Genomic DNA, 19,729 nt, shown 5'->3' with positions numbered 1-19,729 from the left:
GCTGTTTGCAGCTCATCTGTATCTAAGATTTGGAGATGAAGCCTTAAAAACTTGAATCTAGTAAGAGTGGTCTTAAATTGAAACTTTCTAAATGACTCAGAATGTGTGAACAAATGTATCTTAGTGGTAAAGGGTTAAGCATGAAATTATTTAAGGTAACTTTGTCCTTTATATACAGTTATGATCTGACATAATTGTTTCTTCAATGCCAAAATAACAAAATGTATACACATTACATTAATTACATTAATATTGTGAAATAATGTTTGACAAATAGAAGACAATGTTTTAACACACAATAACTTTAATAGTCAACATTTTGTTGCAAGTTTGCAACTATTCGCTGCTTCTTTTATTCATTTTTTGAAAATCGAATAGAATTTACAAAAAAAAGGTTAATTTTTGTTTGAGGTCATGTACTACCTATAAATATTTAATAGTTCTGTCAGTAAATCAGAGGTCAATTTTGAAAACTGGGATCTTATATAATTAACAATGATAAAGTAATATATCACATGATCTTTAAATAAAACAAAATTAAAATTTAATTGATCTTCTAAATCAACTCAATGTACACTATTTAAAACAAAGAAAAAGCAAAAGGAGTCTTTGCAAATAACACTAAATAACGATGAACACTACAATGAATGGCACAAATATCATAAGGCAAACACATTTAAACCAACCAGTCATTTTACAAAGCATTCATGTAGATATAAAAAATTGTCTGTTTCCGTTAAAATGCCCTGACCAGAGAAAATGCTACTTTGCAGTTCAGAATTTTTTTTATTTATCTTTTCTTTCTCTATATTTAAATCTTTTTGGTTACATGAAATTAATACAAATATTCTTAACTCATACAAAGAGAATGAAAAGTAAATAAATATCGTCCAATTGCAACCTTACTCCTGTCTGGTATTAGTGTTAAGAATGATTCACAGATATTCAAAAGACATGACATTCACAGTAGTTAAGAGATGCCTATCTTTACAGACTAAAATTCATATAAAATCTTGAAACTTAACAAAAGCTTTAAAACACAAATAAAGCCTAGCAGATAAGTTGAAGAAAACTGATAAAATGTTGCAAATTTGAAACAAAGATGAGGCACAATCATTACTAAACTCTATATGCACAAATCTAAACAATAATAGAATTAATAATGCATAGAAAATAATTTTGCAAAATTTCATGCTCAATTGTCACCTCCCTGCACAAATAAAATCAAAATTTCATTACATCAAACATGAACCTAAGGACATTCAAATCATTTTATTTAATCCTTTAAACATTTTTGAACCACACGTAATTGCAACATAATTGGTGTACAGAAGCTTTAAAAACATATATAAATTGCAATGATTTAAGAACCATGTCATACAAAAATGGGTCTTATGACATTGACAGGGTGGCTCCAGACCAGCCTGCACAAGCATGTCACGCAAGGTTTCTTGTCCTCATTAACAAACAGGGTAGCTCCTCACCAGAATGAGAAGCCCAGACCGGGATGAAATATCACTGGACCCATGTCACAAGACCCATTTTCGCATGATGCAGATCAATAGAGACTGTACAGTTGTTCAATCCTCAGGAGTATACTGTTAAGTGGCAATGTCTTAGTCTACACAGAATCAGACCTAAGATGAAGCAGAATTTTGTCAACTTGCAAACATATACAAGTTTCAAACGGAAAAATTTAAAGCAGCTTTATTTAAGATCTAAAACATGACTATTTCCTTTTTATCACTAACCACGATGGAACCAAAGATAATATTTTTTTTATTACTAAAGATCTATTGATACACCTGAGACCACTTCAGTAAACCTGAGGCCTTTGATTCTGGAATGAAGTCCACTCAATCACCCATGTCCCTTCTTCGCCGCTCATTTTCATTGTCCAGATTTTTGACTGGCAGAGGTGAGCCTGATCGTTGAATTCTGTTTTCATTTCTGGCTTAAGAAGCCAAGGCAAGTACATCAGTATATTAAATTTGTAGACCTTTGATAAGGGTCTAACTGGATCACATGAATAAGCACTTATTTCTGCTTGCAGAATTTCAAGTGCCTGTTCAGAGCCTTGTTTTTCTTGAACCGTTTCCCACAATTATCACACGTTGGATATCGGTACCCATCCAGACGAGTCCTCCTCTTATTCTCCCCATTTTCTTCTTCCTCTTCTTCTTCATCATCATCTTCCTCTGATTCTTCTTCCTCCTCCTCATCCTCCTCATCTTCCTCCATTGCCTTAAACATTTGCCTGGCTTTTCTTGCAGCGTTTCTCCTTTCGGGGACCACTGGTTCCGTCTTCAACTTCTCCAGTCGAATCCTCAACTTTGTCGGTGAGCTAGTGGAAATCTGAGAATTCTTCGCTGGAGATGGCGATCTAGAAGATCTAGAATTTTCTGAGCTATCTAAAGAGTTCTCAGACGATTTGCTACCATCTTTATCTTTAAAATCGTTCCTCTTCTCAACTTTCTTGGCAGGTGAGACTTGAGTCTTCTTAGTGTAAGGAGGTTGAGAGGGGGGTTCCATCTTGCCGCCGTTGTGTTTCTTGTTGTGAAGCCGAAGCTGGATCTTCTGAGCGAACGAAACATTACACAACTCACACTTGTGCGGCTTTTCGTCCATATGCGTGTACTCATGCTTCCGCAAGCTGGAATTAGAGCTGAATGTCTTATGGCACGTTTTACACGTCGGAATCGCTTTGGGTTCGCTTTTGGGCTTGTTGGCTTGCTGCTCTGCAGTTGCAGGTTTCTTATTTGTCTTGATATCCGTTGAGTCGTGAGCCAGCAAATGATTCTTGTAGTCGCTCTTTTGCGTAAACTTCTCGCCACATTCTTCACACTCGTAGGAATTCACGCCCAAGTGAACAGTGGTCTGGTGCCGTCTGAGACTCTCTTTGGCCAGGAAATACTTGTTACACAGTGTGCACTCGTATCTTTTAAAGTCATTATTATGCCGACGCATGTGAATGTGCAGACTGACCTTCCATCGGAAGCTCACGTTACATTCCTTACATTCGAAGATCTGTTCGCCCGTATGGGACCTTCGATGCCGCACTAGATGGGCCCGGGTGAGGAAGATGTTGCTACACTTATCACAGCGGTACTCCTGGTCCACGGAATGCTGCAGCTTCATGTGGTTGTTCAGGCTCTCCTCGTTTATAAATATCGCCTGACAGACCTCGCATTCGTGTTCGTCATATGTAGTTTCGCCATCATCCATGCCTTCGTAATAGTCCTCATCATCATCTGTAACACACAAACATAAGTTTCAGAGCTCCAATTAGGATTTCAAAATGGCAGGGTGCCCTTTTGTTACAAGGGTACTTCAGCCAGCACAGTCTTATTATCCCTCTGGCATTGTAAGATCAATAAAGCATGTCTTAAAGTAATACATCTTCTTTCACATGAATTTTTTGTTAATCTATAAATAATAAAACTAAAATGAGAAAATTAAGTTAATTAATTGAAACCAACATGCCCCCTACTGCGCCGCTTCGATCCGGGGGCATAAAAATATGTACAATGCTTATGTTATTATTCCCTTCAGGTTAATACAACATTTGAAACACAAAGTTTGACATGGAGTGTAGAGCAAATAAATTAAGCACCAGAATGCTGTTAAGAGTGTCAGAACTTCTGAAGTGAATTAACTGCAAACAAACTTAGCCAAGGTTTTAATGCACACGCATTTTGAAACTGAACTTTGGCAATGATTGGATGATAGTGGGATAGTGTAATAACTCAATAGGTTTGGATAACATAGGGTAAACCATATACCCTGGCTTTCCCTCAAGTATCAAATTTAAATGACACTTGTAACACAGAGGGCAGAACAAAATTGCTATAACAGCCATCTTTAAATGAATGAACACTTAAGCTGGTTTAATCTTTGGACAACTTTTGACAATTTTTGAATCACTAATTTGGTAAGTCAAGTACAAATGAGCCATGATCTATAAAAAATGGGCTTAACTCATGTGCATAAAGTGTAGTTCCAAATCCGCGCAGGCTATTCAGAGACGGCACTTCCTACTTTATGAAATTTTTCCTTTAAGGGAAGCATATATCAACTCTAGGTAAATCAAGTTAAGGAGGTAAATGTCATCTCTGATTAGCCATTGCAGACTGCACAGGGGGTTCCGCTGTCGATCGCCATTGGCGCCAAATGGCGCTAAATTTTTAAATGTGGCCTCAATTTTTTTAAAGTGGCGAATTTCAAAAAATCGGTAAAATCCTATCCGAAAATGTACTGCCGAGTCGAAAGAACGCGACCGAGCATTAGCGGCCAGCGTCTGTCAGTTGTAAATATTGATTTACGACTATGTAAGCAACCTACAGTGCAGAGTGCAATAGAAATCACTGAAGCGTGTAAGTGTTACAAACGGTGTTTTTACTGCTATTGTCAAGTGGGGGTCATTATCGGATTAACGGCTCCTTTATGATATTGAGCAATAAGTTAAGTAACACGGGGACAAACTGTCACGACGATCAATAATTATAATGATTATTAGGGCCGCTATTTCTGGCAAAAGCATTTAATTTCTCCACATCAACAAATAAAAACTTGTTTCAACAGGTATTTGTGAGCATTTCTGTTTAATAGATTCATTATTGTAATGTTCTGGGAAGGATATAAATTGATTAAGATAACAACAATCTCTGAATTAAATATAAAACATTCACTCGATGTACTATATTTCGGATATGTTAAATTCGGACATTTAAAGATAGGGACATTTATGTGTTGGTTTAATGTTGATAGTTTGTAAAAATATGTTTTATGTCATTTCAGGCAACTAGAATGGATTGTGGCAATTATCTTGGCCTTTCTGTCAGGAAAAAGGCGTGAACAACAGTCATTTAATTGAACCTGGAAATCATCCACCACTAATAGAAACATTTATGCAGCATACTGTTTAATACATTGATGTTAACATTATTATATTATTTTGGTTATCTGTGTTGTTTATTAAGTTGAAAAAAATGTTATTTATATACAAATAAAGCTTATTAAGACTTATGAAGGTATGACTTATGAAGGTACTGATTGTTTTTTTTTATGAAATAACATACTTTTTAAAGTGATAATATAGTCAATGACATTAATGTAGTAAGGTTTCTTAAAATGATTGTTCTTATTAATAAGGTGGAATAACCGACAGTATTCACGCCGCGAAAAAGTGGCGACAACTTTTTTGGGGCCAGTGGAACCCCTGGACTGCACTAGCTAAAATGGGACAACACTTTACGCACACGACTTTAGCCCAGAATAAGGCTTAAATGAGAAACTGAGGCCAAACTCGTACCATGGTTGTCTGCCTCACTCCCGTCCTCATCTATGCCGTTGGTCCAGGGCTCCGACATAGAGTTGTCATCACTTGTCATCCCTGAAACGAAAACAATGTCAGTGAGAGTTTTTGGACTAATTTCTGGCAAAATCATATTTTCCCCAATTTCCATTGATTCAATGACTGAATATCAAGTAGAGTTAAGAACTATATGAGCCTTGTTCTGGGAAATGCAAGTGTGGTCCAGATGAGCCTGTGCAGTCATTAGCCCTGCACAGGTTAATCAGAGACGAAACTTTACACATTAAAACCTTTAGATCAGTAAAAAGCCTGTATCTTAATAAACAAGAGATGCCTTCATCAGAAACACAATGCTCCCTATTGCGCTGCTTTGAAATAAAAAAATTTTTTTTTTGACCTTTGACCTTGAAGGATGACATTGACCTTGAACTTCCACCACTCAAATTGTGCAGCTTCATGAGAACGCCGCTTCGACATTATTTTTTTGACCTTTGACCTTGAAGGATGACCTTGACCTTAAACTTCCACCACTCAAAATGTGCAGCTTCATGAGATACACATGCATGCCAAATATCAAGTTTCTATCTTCAATAATGCAAAAGTTATGGCCAACGTTAAAGTTTTTTTTCGGACGGACGGACAGACTGACATACACACTGACTGACGGACAGTTCAACTGCTATATGCCACCCTACCGGAGGCATAACAAGAGCTGTCAGAGGACAGCGCGCTCGACTATTCAAGTGCTTGACAGTATAAGATAAGCCATTATGGGGAGATTGTTCATATTCAATAATATATAGACGATCTTTCAAAAATTAAAAAAGGAAAAAAAAAATTTTTTTTTTGGGGGGGGGGGGGTGAGAGGGTGTATTATGTAGGCAAGGCTATTTATTAGACGATGTTTGAAAAATAAAAAAAAGTAACAAAAATAAAAATTTTGAGGGGGGGGGAAGGGGGTATAATGTGAGGTGTGGTAATTTATTAGATGTTTAAAAAAAAATTGGGTGTGGTGGGGGGTGAGAGGGGGGGGGGGGAAGGAAAGGGATTCTGGGTAGGGGCGTGGGGTATTGCTTGGGTGGAATCTATTGTGGTATTCAGGTAAGTGTTGTTTTGTCAAAGTAGTAATAAAATGTGATCATAAATAAAGAAGTTTTGGCAATTTAAGCAAAATGTTCAATTATCTAAGTGTAAAAGGGGCCATAATTATGTCAAAATGCTTGGTGCAGTGGTCTGCTCTTGTTTATAGGTTGGGGTCATGTTGGTAAACAAGTACATGTATGCAACATATAAAAACAATATGGCAAAGGATATAGGAAATATTTGGGGTAGTACGCAAAGTTTAACATAGATTTATCAATAATATGCATATTCTAAGTATAAAAGGGGCAATGATTATGACAAAATGCTTGATAGAGTTGTCTGCTCTTGTTCATAGGTTGGGTTGATGTTGGTCAACAAGTATGCAAAATATGAAAGCAATATGTCAAGGGACATTGAAAATAGTTGGGGTAGTATGCAAACTTTAACATTTGCTGCATATTCTAAGTGGAAAAGGGGCCATAATTAAGACAAAATGCTTGATAGAGTTGTCTGCTATTGTTTATAGATTGGGGTCATGTTGGTAAATAATTATGCAAAATATGAAAGCAATATGTCAAGGGACAAAGAAAATATTTGGGTTAGTACGAAAACTTTAACATTTGCACGCTGACGCAGATGCTAACGCTAACACTAACGCTAAGGCAGACGGTCAAGCCGACGCCAGGGTGAGTAGGATAGCTCCACTATATATATTTCATATATAATAGTCAAGCTAAAAATCAACAGACTGGAACAAATTTTACACTTCATCTGTAGGTCATGTTGGTGGACTCACATATAAACAAGAGCACCGCATAACAGGTGCCACCCTTGGCTGCGGGTGCAGTTTTCAATAGCTGAAAACTTGTCAGAATTTTTTTTTGATTTTTTTTTTAGAGGTCACAGTGACCTTGATATTTGACCTAGTAACCCAAAAATGGGTGTGGCATGTAGAACTCATTAAGGTACAGCTACATATGAAGTTTCAAAGTTGAAGGTTGAAGCAATTTGATTTTAAAGCCAATGTTCAAAACCTTGACAAAATGTTAGCACGACGCAAAGGGCTGACGACACGACACGACGAGCTGGCTATGACAATACCTCGGGTTTTCTCCGAAAACAGCCAAGCTAAAAATCAGCTCAAATCTTAAAGCGTTACATAAAAAACCTCCGGAAAACAAAATGCCGGATGGACAGACGTACTGACGGACAGTGCTACTGGTATATGCCACCCTACCGGGAGAGTAAAAAAGCCATTCTACCCACCTGACGTAGGAGACTGAGCAAGGCTGTGAGCCTACCGTATACAGGCCCCCATTATTGTACTTGTTCTTGTAGGCATTGGGCTTAATACATGTGCATTAAGTGAAATCCTAGATTAGCCTGTGCAGTCCACACAGGATAATCAGACACAAAAAGCTGTCAGAGACGGTTGATGCTCCCCAAAGGTTTCACAATATTGCACTATATATTCAGATAAAAGGAAATGACTTGAGGGCATAGTAGTTGGGGGGACAATATTTTTTTTATAGAAAATTTCAAGTGTCTTCCCACGCCTTTAAGCCAGCTGGCTCAGAGGGCGTCTAATTTGTAAAACAATCTTGGTATTAAGAAAAAGAAACCGACCCGAAGTGGGTGACTGTGCGACGCTGCCTCCCGATGTCCCGCCAGAGTGAGTGGCCCTAATATGGGCCTCCATCTTGTACTTGTGCTTGTACGCCTTGCCGCAGGTCTCACACCTGAACGGCGCCTCCCCGTGCAGGGCCAAGTGGTTCTTAAGGTGGTGCAGGATGTAGAACTCCTTCTCACAGTGACGGCACTTGTACGGCTTCTCTCCTGTAACCATGGAAACCAGGTCAGGGGAAAAATCATCACATAAGAAAAATGGCTGAGATTTCCACTGGACAAAAGTTTTCTATCTGTAACCAGGGCAGCGATTCCTTTCCTTCTTTATAATGGACGTAAAAAATAAATTAAATTGGCCAAAAATGCTGTATCCGAAAACGACAATCTGAAAAATGTTTGTGTTTTGCACATGAAATGTACATGGTTCTGGGCTCATAACTCTTTTTAACTTTAGCTGGGCAACCACAATAGCAAAGATGGTTGCCTGTGCAAGTTACTCATTGTAAAAAGTTAGCTTCCATCTCTGTATATATTGTCAAGATAAACATCCTGACAAAGTTTCATTAGATTTGAATCATAAATGTGACCTCTAGAGTATTATCGACACACATGGCATACAATATGACAATGGAGATATGACATATGGGGAATACAATAGCTCATTTTTAGCACTTCATGCTTGTGTAATTTTAGTAACTGACACTGGAAGACCAATGCAATTATTAGAAAAGTATTCTATTTTTTCTTATCTTTGGATTTATTTTACATTTAAATCAAATGTTAATTCTTTAGAAAAAATCTGCATTTCACTGATAAGCATATAATAAATCATAATATTCTCATATTCACTTGCTGATTTATCTTGATTTCCATCGCTTTTATTCTATTTACATTTGTATGAGAACATATATTAAATAAGAATTCACATACAAATATTGACTTTCACATAGAAAAATTTCTACATTTTGTCACAAACATTCAGAGTTTTCAGTTTTGTTAAAGCTTTAACCTACATACTTGGATTGGATCAAAGGCCCAAAGCATATTGAAACGCACCAGAGTCTGTTACCTTGGTACAACCGGTACTTGGTTTATTATGGGTAATAAAAAACGCTCAGTGGGGATAAAACCCCTTACATCCGAGTCACTCTGCATAAAACGATACACACTACACCACTGTGTTAAGGCCATTTATGCCTAATGGACTCTCACATCCTTCTAAATTGGATCAATTTATTTCCAAAATTAGGGATGTCTAGTATAGTTATTTCTATATTAAGAATATTTTTTACAGAAATCCCTTTAAGCAAACAGCGCAGACCCTGATGAGACGCCTCATCATACGGTGTCTCATCTGGGTATACGCTGTTTGCCAAGGTCTTTTTTCTAGACGCTAGGTATAAATGGGTTAAAACAAAGCTCTTGAATACTGACCTGTATGGAGCCGCATGTGCTTGGTGAGGTTGTGTTTCTGTGTGTAACTGTTGCCACAAAGATCACAGGAGAACTTCTTCACGCCAGTATGGATCTCACGATGGCGCCGCATGCTGGCATTGGAGCTGAACTTCTTGTCACAGATGTCACACGTCGTCTCCGCTGTACCACCCTGGGGAACAGACAGACAAGACTTTTGAGCCGCTTTTGAAAAAAACTGGGCTTAATGCACGTGTGTAAAGTGTTGTCCAAGATTATTGGTGGCCTGGTCAGTTGGCATAGGCTTATCAGGGTTGACACTTTCCATTTGGAATTATTCATTTAAAGGTCTCTTCTAAATGAAAATCCAGTCTAGGTTGAAAGTGTTGTCCTTGATTAGCCTGTGTGCTCTGCACAGGCTAATCTGGGATGACACTTTATACATTTAGACAAGTTTTTCCAGAAAAAGGCTCATTTTACAGGACTTAACCCTAATTCTAAAAGTCAAAAGTAAAAACTTTACCAAAATTTTCAATTTTCTAAGTATAAAAAGGGCACATAATTCTGTCAAAATGCAAGCCACAGTTATCTAACTTTGCCTGCCCAGTCTCCTCATTATAGTAAGTACATGTAAGTGAACCCAGTTTGAATGCAATAGCATTGATACTTTATGAGAAAAGTGGACCTAAACGCAAAACTTAACCGGACGCCGACGCCAAGGTGATGACAATAGCTCATTTTTTTTCTTCAAAAAATAGATGAGCTAATAATTTTTTTTCAAAAAATAGATGAGCTTAAAATGAGGAGTCCAAAATAAAATTTTGTACAGTCAAAAACAGATGTGTCAAAATATATAAGTATGGAAGAGATAATGCTCCCTGAGTAGGGATCGAACCCACATCCACTACACCACAGCGACCTAATTTCATATTTGACACAAGGTTAATACTAAAAGGGATGTACAAATATCTAACATGTTTTATCTCAAGACAATATTATTCAATTTGCAAAGATGCAAACCCGATTGTTTTTAAGGCATTGTATTCAATAGCTTAGACTTTCAAATTCACATAGTGAAGATAAGCGTAATAAGAAGGTACACATGTGCATGATCTTTCAATAGGGGTCATCTACTGTCCACGCCAATGCACATGTGAAGTATCGAGACAATCGTTCAATGCATTGATGAGTTATTGATCGGAAACGATATTCACACTTAGTGTGACAGTGACCTTTGACCTTGTAACCCTAATTTCAATGGGGTCATCTACTGTCCAAGACAAATGCACATGGGAAGTATCAAGCACATCGGTAAATCTGTTGACGAGGTATTGATCATAAACAATTTCACACTTAGTGTGCAGTGACCTTGACCTAGACTAGTAGTGGCCCCAATTTCAATAGCGGCCATCCATTGCCCAATGCCACAAGGGAAGTATAATCAAGCCAATCAAAAAAAGAATCAGTTGACAAGTTATTGATCAGAAACGATTTCACACTTAGTATGACAGTGTCCTTGACCTTTGACCTTGTAACCCTAATCTAAATAGGGTCATCTACTGGCAAAGGCCCATGCACATGGGAAGAATCAAGCCTTATAGTCAATCTGTTTACAAATTATTGATTAGAAACGAACTGGTCTACAGACAGACAGGCTGACATCCAGCAGGACAACATAACCCCTCTTCTTCAAAGGGGGACATACAAATGTGAAAAGGTTAAATATAGCTTATTTTCTACCATACAGATACAGATAAAATTTAGCGTCGTCAAACTTTGAAGCAAGCAGGCCTCTCCCCAGGATAAACGTGATGTACAAGGGCTATTGTATAGACATTTGTAATTACTAATTAATTGACAATTATTTTAACCCTTTGCATGCTGGGAAATTTGTCGTCTGCTAAAATGTCGTCTGCAGAATTTGTTAAATTAGCATAATCTTCGATTTTTTTCAAAGAATACTATCAGAATAGCAAACAGTTTGGATCCTGATGAGACGCCATGTTCTGTGGCGTCTCATCTGGATCCAAACTGTTTGCAAAGGCCTTTAAAATTCGGTTCCCGCACTGAAAGGGTTAATAATATAGGTTCTATAAATAATTATTTCCAAGTAAATAATCAAAGAAACATACTATTTCACAATCTAAAGTTAAAAGAATTTAAAATTCTCCATAGCATGACAATATTACCAAAATTGTGATAAATACATGTAGCCCGCTATAGCCCCGCATGCCTTGATTAAGGTGTGACAGTTTAATGCTGATGGTACCCTCTGCCATGTCTTTTTTATACAATTTAAGCCTTGTTCTGTGAAAATGCAGCTTAATGCATGTGTGTTAAGTGTGTCCACCCAGATAGCCTGTGCAGGCAGTCTAGGCTTCAATGATTGTCGGCAATTAATGCACACAAATTAAGCCCCATTACCCCAAAAGATTACATCAGAAATTAATATTCACAGCGGTACAACTGTGCTTTCCCCTGGGGAAAGGCCTGGCAGCAATACTTGTAGATGTCTACATGTATTTGACGCTTACAGAGGGAGTTTTTTTGTTCACTGAGGGGCTCACTTTGGTAGGAGTCACCTGGGAGATCTGGGCGTCACCTGTCTCAGAGGGTGCTGCGTGGCTCACACCATTGTAAAAGGGCTGAAATGGGGAACAGAGATTTCAAATAGTTTGCAGCAAATCACATGCTAAATTCTCAGATTTTGATAAATTTGTTAACATGCCAACAACTATTGATAACAAACATGTATGAAACAAGATATGTGTTTGTCAGAAACAAAGCGCCCTCACACTACTTTGGGGGAAAGGGTTCGCAGCCCTTAAAAGGGGGAATTTTTTTGTAAATGGAATTTTTATATCACTGGTTTTATCTTCCTGTATAATAATATTCAAGCCTATTATATTCGATAGTAGTGTTCCCTTTCATACATGAACTTACTTTACAGCAAAAAATGCAAGTACAGGACAGGCATTGAAGAATCCACTTGACTGCTCGCATATGCGAGTGAAGTTGACGGTCGGGCGAGTAAAGTTTGTTAAATACTCGACCGACCGGGCGAGTGCTGTTTTCAAGTTGAGAAATATAAATTCAGTTCCAGAACTCCTACCACATCGATACAAATTGCGAACAATTTTTCGAACGAACAAAAAATAGGTTTAGTACACAAAGAAACTGCACTTTCGTTTTGACAATGAAAAATGACGTCATGGGCACAGTAAAAATTAGGGCTGTCACGATACGCCGTGAGCGTACCGCGGTATATTGTGGTACGGCAACACTGTATCGCGGTACGTACCGCGATATTTTACAGAATATGTATCTGTGAAGAAAACAGCAGAATAACAAGTTTTACAAACTTTATAAAACTCAATAATCAGAAAACACTGGTATCATAGTATGACTAGAAACTGTAAAAGAAACTGTAATAAACTTGATAGAAGTAGTCATTGTTATTGTTCGTGTCTTTTTCTAAAATGTCCGCCATGTTGTTTACAATAGCTGTGACTACGATCTGTGTAAATCGAACGCTTCAAGGGCATGTTCAAAATGCGGAGTCAGCGGGCCCAGTATTGAAAATCCGTAGCGTTCTGACTCTTCCTCGACTTATTCAGAATCTTAAGATAACATGATTCGGAAGTGCCATGCTTTGAATGATCGATATACTAAAGAAAGAAAATAAGAAATAGAATAAACATCTTTTGGATAATTATGAACTTATTTGCAAAGGAAATCTGTCCCTAATTCCAAAAAAGGTACGGACCAAACATCGCCGTATTTTAAATGTGAAAGTTAAACATTTACAAGTGGAAGCGCTTGCTTGACCTGGATATTAACGGATTATTTATTTAGCCCTTTTGAATCGCTTCTACATTTTTCAAAACGATATCTATATCAAAATAACTATGTAATGTATTTATATCTGCGCTTATATAATAATATTAAAAAAACCGGTGCGGCAATGCCGTACCGCGGTGCGATTTTTTTCACGACATGCACCACGATATACCGATATACCGGTGAATCGTGACAGTCCTAGTAAAAATAATTCTCGAAATCGGCTGCACTCTTTTCGAAGGTGTCAGTGCTCTTAGCTAATCGATTAAAAGTGAAACAAGAGGGCCAAGATGGCCCTAGTTCGCTCACCTGAGAAGAGTGTGTTCATTGAATTTTTACCAAATGTATTGGGCTGTTTGTAAAACATGCATGCCTGCATATGGGCTGTCAGTTGTAATGGCAGCCATTGTGTGAATATGAATATATTAGTCATGAATATATTAGTCATTTTGACTTTGACTTTTGACATTGGTTTCTTGAGTTGTCATCTGGACACCATGTTACTGTGTTGAGTCATTGTTATTAGGACGTTTGACCTAGTGACTTTATGACATAATGTTGGTCATCTGCCAGTCATGATCAATGTAACTACGAAGATCATGAATCTAGGCGTAAGCATTGTCAGCAAATATCAAGAAACAATTTTATTGTTTTGAGTCACTGTGATGTTGATCTTTGATGTAGTGATTTGAAATTCAAAAGGGGTATTTTTATAATCATGATCAATATACCTATGAAGTCTTTATCCTAGGTGAAAGTGTTTTTGAGTTATCATTTGAAAACCAATTTTTGTATTTTGAATCACTGTGACTGTAACCTTTGACCTAGTGACGAGAAGATCAATAGGGGTCATTGGTAAGTCATTATCAATGTAGCCAACAGTTAGCAATTTACATTCCAAACCTAAATTTGGAAGATGTAGCTGTATATTTTAGAACCCTTTATCAGCAGTAGCATATGTCCATTGTTAATGTCTTCTTTAAACACAGCCTGTCGACCAGAGCAAACACACATTAACAAATCACAGCAAAATGTTATTCCTGATCCCATACATCAACTTCATAAACAATCAATGTGTGTATCCTTCAGCATGACGCATTCCTTCCTCTCTCTCATAATCAATGTTAGGCATCAATGGGTTAATATCAAATTGAGTTGTGTGTGTTTGTTCTTGTGTACTTGTAGATTTTAGAGCACATATGAACTGTAGTGTTCTAGTCTGATAACAAAATAATAATTGTATAGTGTTTCCATATTTGACATGTAAAGATTTTAAATTACAAAGCAAACAAATGAATTACATTCCATCTTGAATCGTTTCAAAGTCAGCCCACTGTAAGTCTGTCTGGAAATTGTCAATTTAGTGCTTTGTGTTTAATACCAAAATAAAAAAATTAAAACCACAAACATCTAAAACAAGAGGGCAAAGATGGCCCTATTTCGCTTACCTGAGAGGAGTCGGTTCATGCAATCCTTACCAAATGTCAAACTTGACCTAGATATTTTCCAGACAAACATCCTAGTCAAGTTTTATCATTATTTCATCTGCGAGTTATGATCAATATACCTATGAAGTTTCATGATAATAGGCGTAAGCATTCTTGAGTTATCATCCAGAAACCATTTTTCTAAGTTGAGTCACCTTGACCTTGACAGCCATTGTGCGAATATGTTATTTGGCACTGTGACCTTGACCTTTGACTTAGCGACCTGAAAATCAATAGGGGTCATCTGCCAGTCATGATCAATGTACCTATGAAGTTTCATGCTCCTAGGCCTAAGCATTCTTGAGTTATCATCCGGACACCATTTTACTATTTCAAGTCACTATGACCTTGACCTTTGACCTAGTGACCTGAAAATCAATAGGGGTCATCTGCCAGTCATGATCAATGTACCTATGAAGTTTCATGATCCTAGACCTAAGCGTTCTTGAGTTATCATCCTTTCATAGTTACATAGTTGTTTCAAAATCAATCAATTTTTAGTTGTGGCGACCTTTTTGCCTTGGAGATATTAGCAAAATTCTTTCGTGCGACACACTGTCCAATAACGGTGAACAAATGAGCCAAATGATTTTAAAATGTCACAATGAATGACATAATAATGGCCCAGACAAGCTCATTTATGGCCATTTTTGACCTTCAAACTCAAATTGTGACCTTGACCTTTGAGACATCGATGTGATTCTTTGGCGCGACATACCATCTTATGATTGTGAACAAATGTGCCAAATGATGAAAATCTCACAATGAATCACAAAGTTATGGCCCAGACAAGCTCATTTATGGCCATTTTTTACCTTCAAACTCAAATTGTGACCTTGACCTTGGAGATATTGACGTAATTCTTTCGCGCGACACACCGTCTAATGATGGTGAACAAATGCGTCGACTGATTTTAAAATAAAGGGTTAAAAGTTGGCAAAACTGAAAAACCTGAAAACTTCAGCTGGGGGCCTGTGGGCCGCCAGGACCCCCGTTGGGTCCAGGGCAAAGCCCTGGTAGGTGGCCCCAGGGGGCCGAAGGCCCCCAGAAGCTCCTGAGACTTAGCAAAACAAGAGCACCGCCTTGCGGGTGCAGACCGCTCATCTATTTTTCTTTTTAAAGGTGTAGGGACCTATCTCAATTTCTATCACAAAGGATGGAAGGGTGGAGTGGAGAGGGGTGTATAGTGTGGGGGTGTGGTCATTTATTACATTATCTTCCAAAAATGAAAAAAAAAAATGCAGAAAAAAAACAATTGGGGGGGGGGGGGGGGGGGGGGGGGTTCTTGGGTGGGATGGTTGGACAGAATTTAAAAAAAAAAAATAATAAAAATATTTTAACCATATGTGAAAAAAACAAGAGATGTGTATGTCAGGAACACAATGTCCCCTATTGCGTCAGGTTGAATTTTGTTTTTTACCTTTTACCTTGAGGATGACCTTGACCTTGAACTTCCACCAGTCAAAATGTGCAGCTTTATGAGGAGGCCGCTTTGAAATATTTTTTTTTACCTTTGACCTTGAAGGATGACCTTGACCTTGAAGGATGACCTTGAACTTCCACCACTCAAAATGTGCAGCTTCATGATAACGCCGCTTTGAAATTATGTTGTTTTTTTACTTTGACCTTGAAGGATGACCTTGACCTTGAAGAATGAACTTGACCTTGAACTTCCACCACTCAAATATGCAGCTTTATGAGAAGGCCGCTTTGAATTTTTAATTATTTTGTTTGACCTTTGACCGTGAAGGATAACCTTGGCCTTGAAGGATGACCTTGACCTTGAACTTCCACAACTCAAAATGTGCAGCTTCATGAGAATGCTGCATTGATATTTTTTTTACCTTTGACCTTGAAGGATGACCTTGACCTTGAAGGATAACCTTGACCTGAAGCACTCAAAATGTGCAGCTTCATGATAAGGCCCCTTTGAATTTTTTTTTTGACCTTTTACCTTGAAGGGTGACCTTGACCTTGAAGAATGACCGTGACCTTGAACTTCCACCACTCAAAATGTGCAGCTTCATGATAATGTCGCTTTGAAAATTTTTATTTGTTTTTTTACCTTTGACCTTGAAGGATGACCTTGACCTTGAACTTCCACCTGTCAAAATGTGCAGCTTTATGAGGAGGCCGCTTTGAAATATCATTTTTTTTACCTTTGACCTTGAAGGATGACCTTGACCTTGAAGGATGACCTTGAACTTCCACCACTCAAAATGTGCAGCTTCATGATAATGCCGCTTTGAAATTATTATTTTTTTGAACTTTGACCTTGAAGGATGACCTTGACCTTGAAGGATGACCTTGACCTTGAACTTCCACCACTCAAATGTGCAGCTTCATGAGAAGGCCGCTTTGAATTTTTAATTATTTTGTTTGACCTTTGACCGTGAAGGATAACCTTGGCCTTGAAGGATGACCTTGACCTTGAACTTCCACCACTCAAAATGTGCAGCTTCATGAGAATGCCGCATTGAAATTAAAAAAAAAAATTGACCTTGAAGGATGACCTTGACCTTGAACTTCCACCACTCAAAATGTGCAGCTTCATGATAACGCCGCTTTGATCTTTTTTTTACCTTTGACCTTGAAGGATGACCTTGACCTTGAAGGATGACCTTGACCTAAAGCACTCAAAAATGTGCAGCTTCATGATAACGCCGCTTTGAATATTTTTTTTACCTTTAACCTTGAAGGGTGACCTTGACCTTGAAGAATGACTGTGACCTTGAAATTCCACCACTCAAAATGTGCAGCTTCATGATAATGTCGCTTTGAAAAATTTTATTTGTTTTTTTACCTTTGACCTTGAAGGATGACTTTGACCTTGAAGGATGACCTTGAACTTCCACAAATCAAAATGTGCAGCTTCATGAGAACGCCGCTTTGAATTTTTTTATTTTTTTTACCTTGAAGGATGACCTTGACCTTGAACTTCCACCACTCAAAATGTGCAGCTTCATGGGATACACATGCATGCCAAATATTAAGTTGCTATCTTCAATATTAAAAAAGTTATGGCCAATGTTAATGTTTTCGAACGGACAGACGCCATATATTTGACATTTGACCTTGAAGGATGACCTTCACCTTCACCTTTCACCACTCAAAATGTTCAGCTCCATTAGATACACATGCATGCCAAATATAAAGTTGCTATCTTCAATATTGAAAAAGTTATGGCAAATGTTAAAGTTTTCGGACGGACATACACCATAAATTTAACATTTGACCTTGAAGGATGACCTTGACCTATCACTACTCAAAATGTTCAGCTCCATAAGATACACATGCACGCCAAATATCAAGTTGCTATCTTAAAAAGTGAAAAAGTTATGGCCAATGTTAAAGTTTTTTTCAGACTGACAGACAGACTGACTGACATACTGACGGACAGTTCAACTGCTATTATGTCACCCTACCGGGGGCATAAAAATTATTTTTTGGGGTGGGGGGGTATAGTGTGAGGGTGTGGTGGTCATTTATTAGATGATCTTTAATTAAAAAAATAAATAATGGGGGGGAATGAGGGGGGATGGTTTGGATGGAGTCAAGTGTGGTATGTCAGGTAAGAGTTGTTTTGTCAAAGTATCAATCGAATCTAATCATAAATAAAGAAGTTATGGCTATTTTATCAAAAGTTAATAATTAAACCTTGAGTCAAGGTCATTCAAAGGTCAAGGTAAAATTCAACTTGCCAGGTACAGTACCCTCATGATAGCATGAAAGTATTTTTAGTTTAAAAGCAATAGCCTTGATACTTTAGAAGTGAATATAAACACAAAATGTAACCATATATTCTAAGTATAAAAGGCCCATAATTCCGTCAAAATGCCAGTCAGAGTTACATAACTTTGCCTGCACAGTCCCCTTACGATAGATAGTAAGTGTTGAAAGTATGAAAGCAATGGCTTTGATACTTTAGGAAAAAAGTGGACCTAAACACAAAACTTAACCAAATTTTCAATTTTCTAAGAATAAAGGGCCCATAATTCCGTCCAAATGCCAGTCAGAGTTACATAACTTTGTCTGCACAGTCCCCTTATGATAGGTAATAAGTGTTGCAAGTATGAAAGCAATGGCTTTGATACTGTAGGAATAAAGTGGACCTAAACACAAAACTTAACCAAATTTTCAATTTTCTAAGTATAAAAAGGGCACATAATTCTGTCAAAATGCCAGTCAGAGTTACATTACTTTGCCTGCACAGTCCCCTTATGATAGTTAGTAAGTGTTGCAAGTATGAAAGCAATAGCTTTGATACTTCATGAATAAAATGGACCTAAACACAGAACTTAACCAAAATTTTCAATTTTCTAAGTATAAAAAGGGCACATAATTCTGTCAAAATGCACGCCAGAGTTATCTCACTTTTCCTGCCCAGTCCCCTCATGATAGTAAGTAAGTGTACCAAGTTTGAATGCAATAGCGTTGATACTTTCTGAGAAAAGTGGACCTAAACGCAAAACTTAACCGGACGCCGACGCCAAGGTGATGACAATAGCTCATAATTTTTTTTCAAAAAATAGATGAGCTAATAAAATGGACCTAAACACAAAACTGAACCAAAATTTTCAATTTTCTAAGTATAAAAAGGGCACATAATTCTGTCAAAATGCAAGCCAGAGTTATCGAACTTTGCCTGCCCAGTCCCTTCATGATAGTAAGTAAGTGTACCAAGTTTGAATGCAATAGCATTGATACTTTATGAGAAAAGTGGACCTAAAGGCAAAACTTAACCGGACGCCGACACAAAGGTGATGACAATAGCTCATAATTTTTTTTCAAAAAATAGATGAGCTAAAAATGTTATAAAGAAAAAATGGGTGTCAAAAATAAATTAAAATTGAGGAATCATACTGTATCCGAATACGACAGTCCAAAAACATGTACATGTTTTGCACATATAATAAAATGTGCTTTATACATATCATTTGAGTGTAGAAAATGTGAACGAGTAACC

At 37.6% G+C, this 19,729-nt stretch overlaps 1 protein-coding gene across 2 annotated transcripts in view; it reads right to left on the bottom strand.

The window, feature by feature from the left end:
- Positions 1-232: 232 nt before the first annotated feature.
- LOC127857679 (zinc finger protein ZFP2-like) overlaps positions 233-19,729 on the bottom strand; it is a 31,114-nt gene continuing 11,617 nt past the window's right edge. The window contains exons 3-7 of one of the 2 annotated variants that reach the window (XM_052394269.1): positions 11,971-12,081; positions 9,458-9,629; positions 8,024-8,233; positions 5,312-5,392; positions 233-3,251 (exon numbers count right to left, since the gene is read on the bottom strand). In XM_052394269.1, the coding sequence (XP_052250229.1) occupies positions 2,038-3,251; positions 5,312-5,392; positions 8,024-8,233; positions 9,458-9,629; positions 11,971-12,081 (1,788 nt within the window). In that variant the 3' untranslated portion in view covers positions 233-2,037. The remainder of the gene's footprint in view (positions 3,252-5,311; positions 5,393-8,023; positions 8,234-9,457; positions 9,630-11,970; positions 12,082-19,729) is intronic. The other variant, XM_052394270.1, reaches the window with a different exon arrangement.

The sequence above is a fragment of the Dreissena polymorpha genome, chromosome 14 (genome assembly GCF_020536995.1).
Source record: "Dreissena polymorpha isolate Duluth1 chromosome 14, UMN_Dpol_1.0, whole genome shotgun sequence".
Classification (NCBI taxonomy): domain Eukaryota; kingdom Metazoa; phylum Mollusca; class Bivalvia; order Myida; family Dreissenidae; genus Dreissena; species Dreissena polymorpha.
The sequence above is the reverse complement of the archived record's forward strand: the minus strand, read 5'-3'. Positions and strand labels throughout refer to the sequence as shown.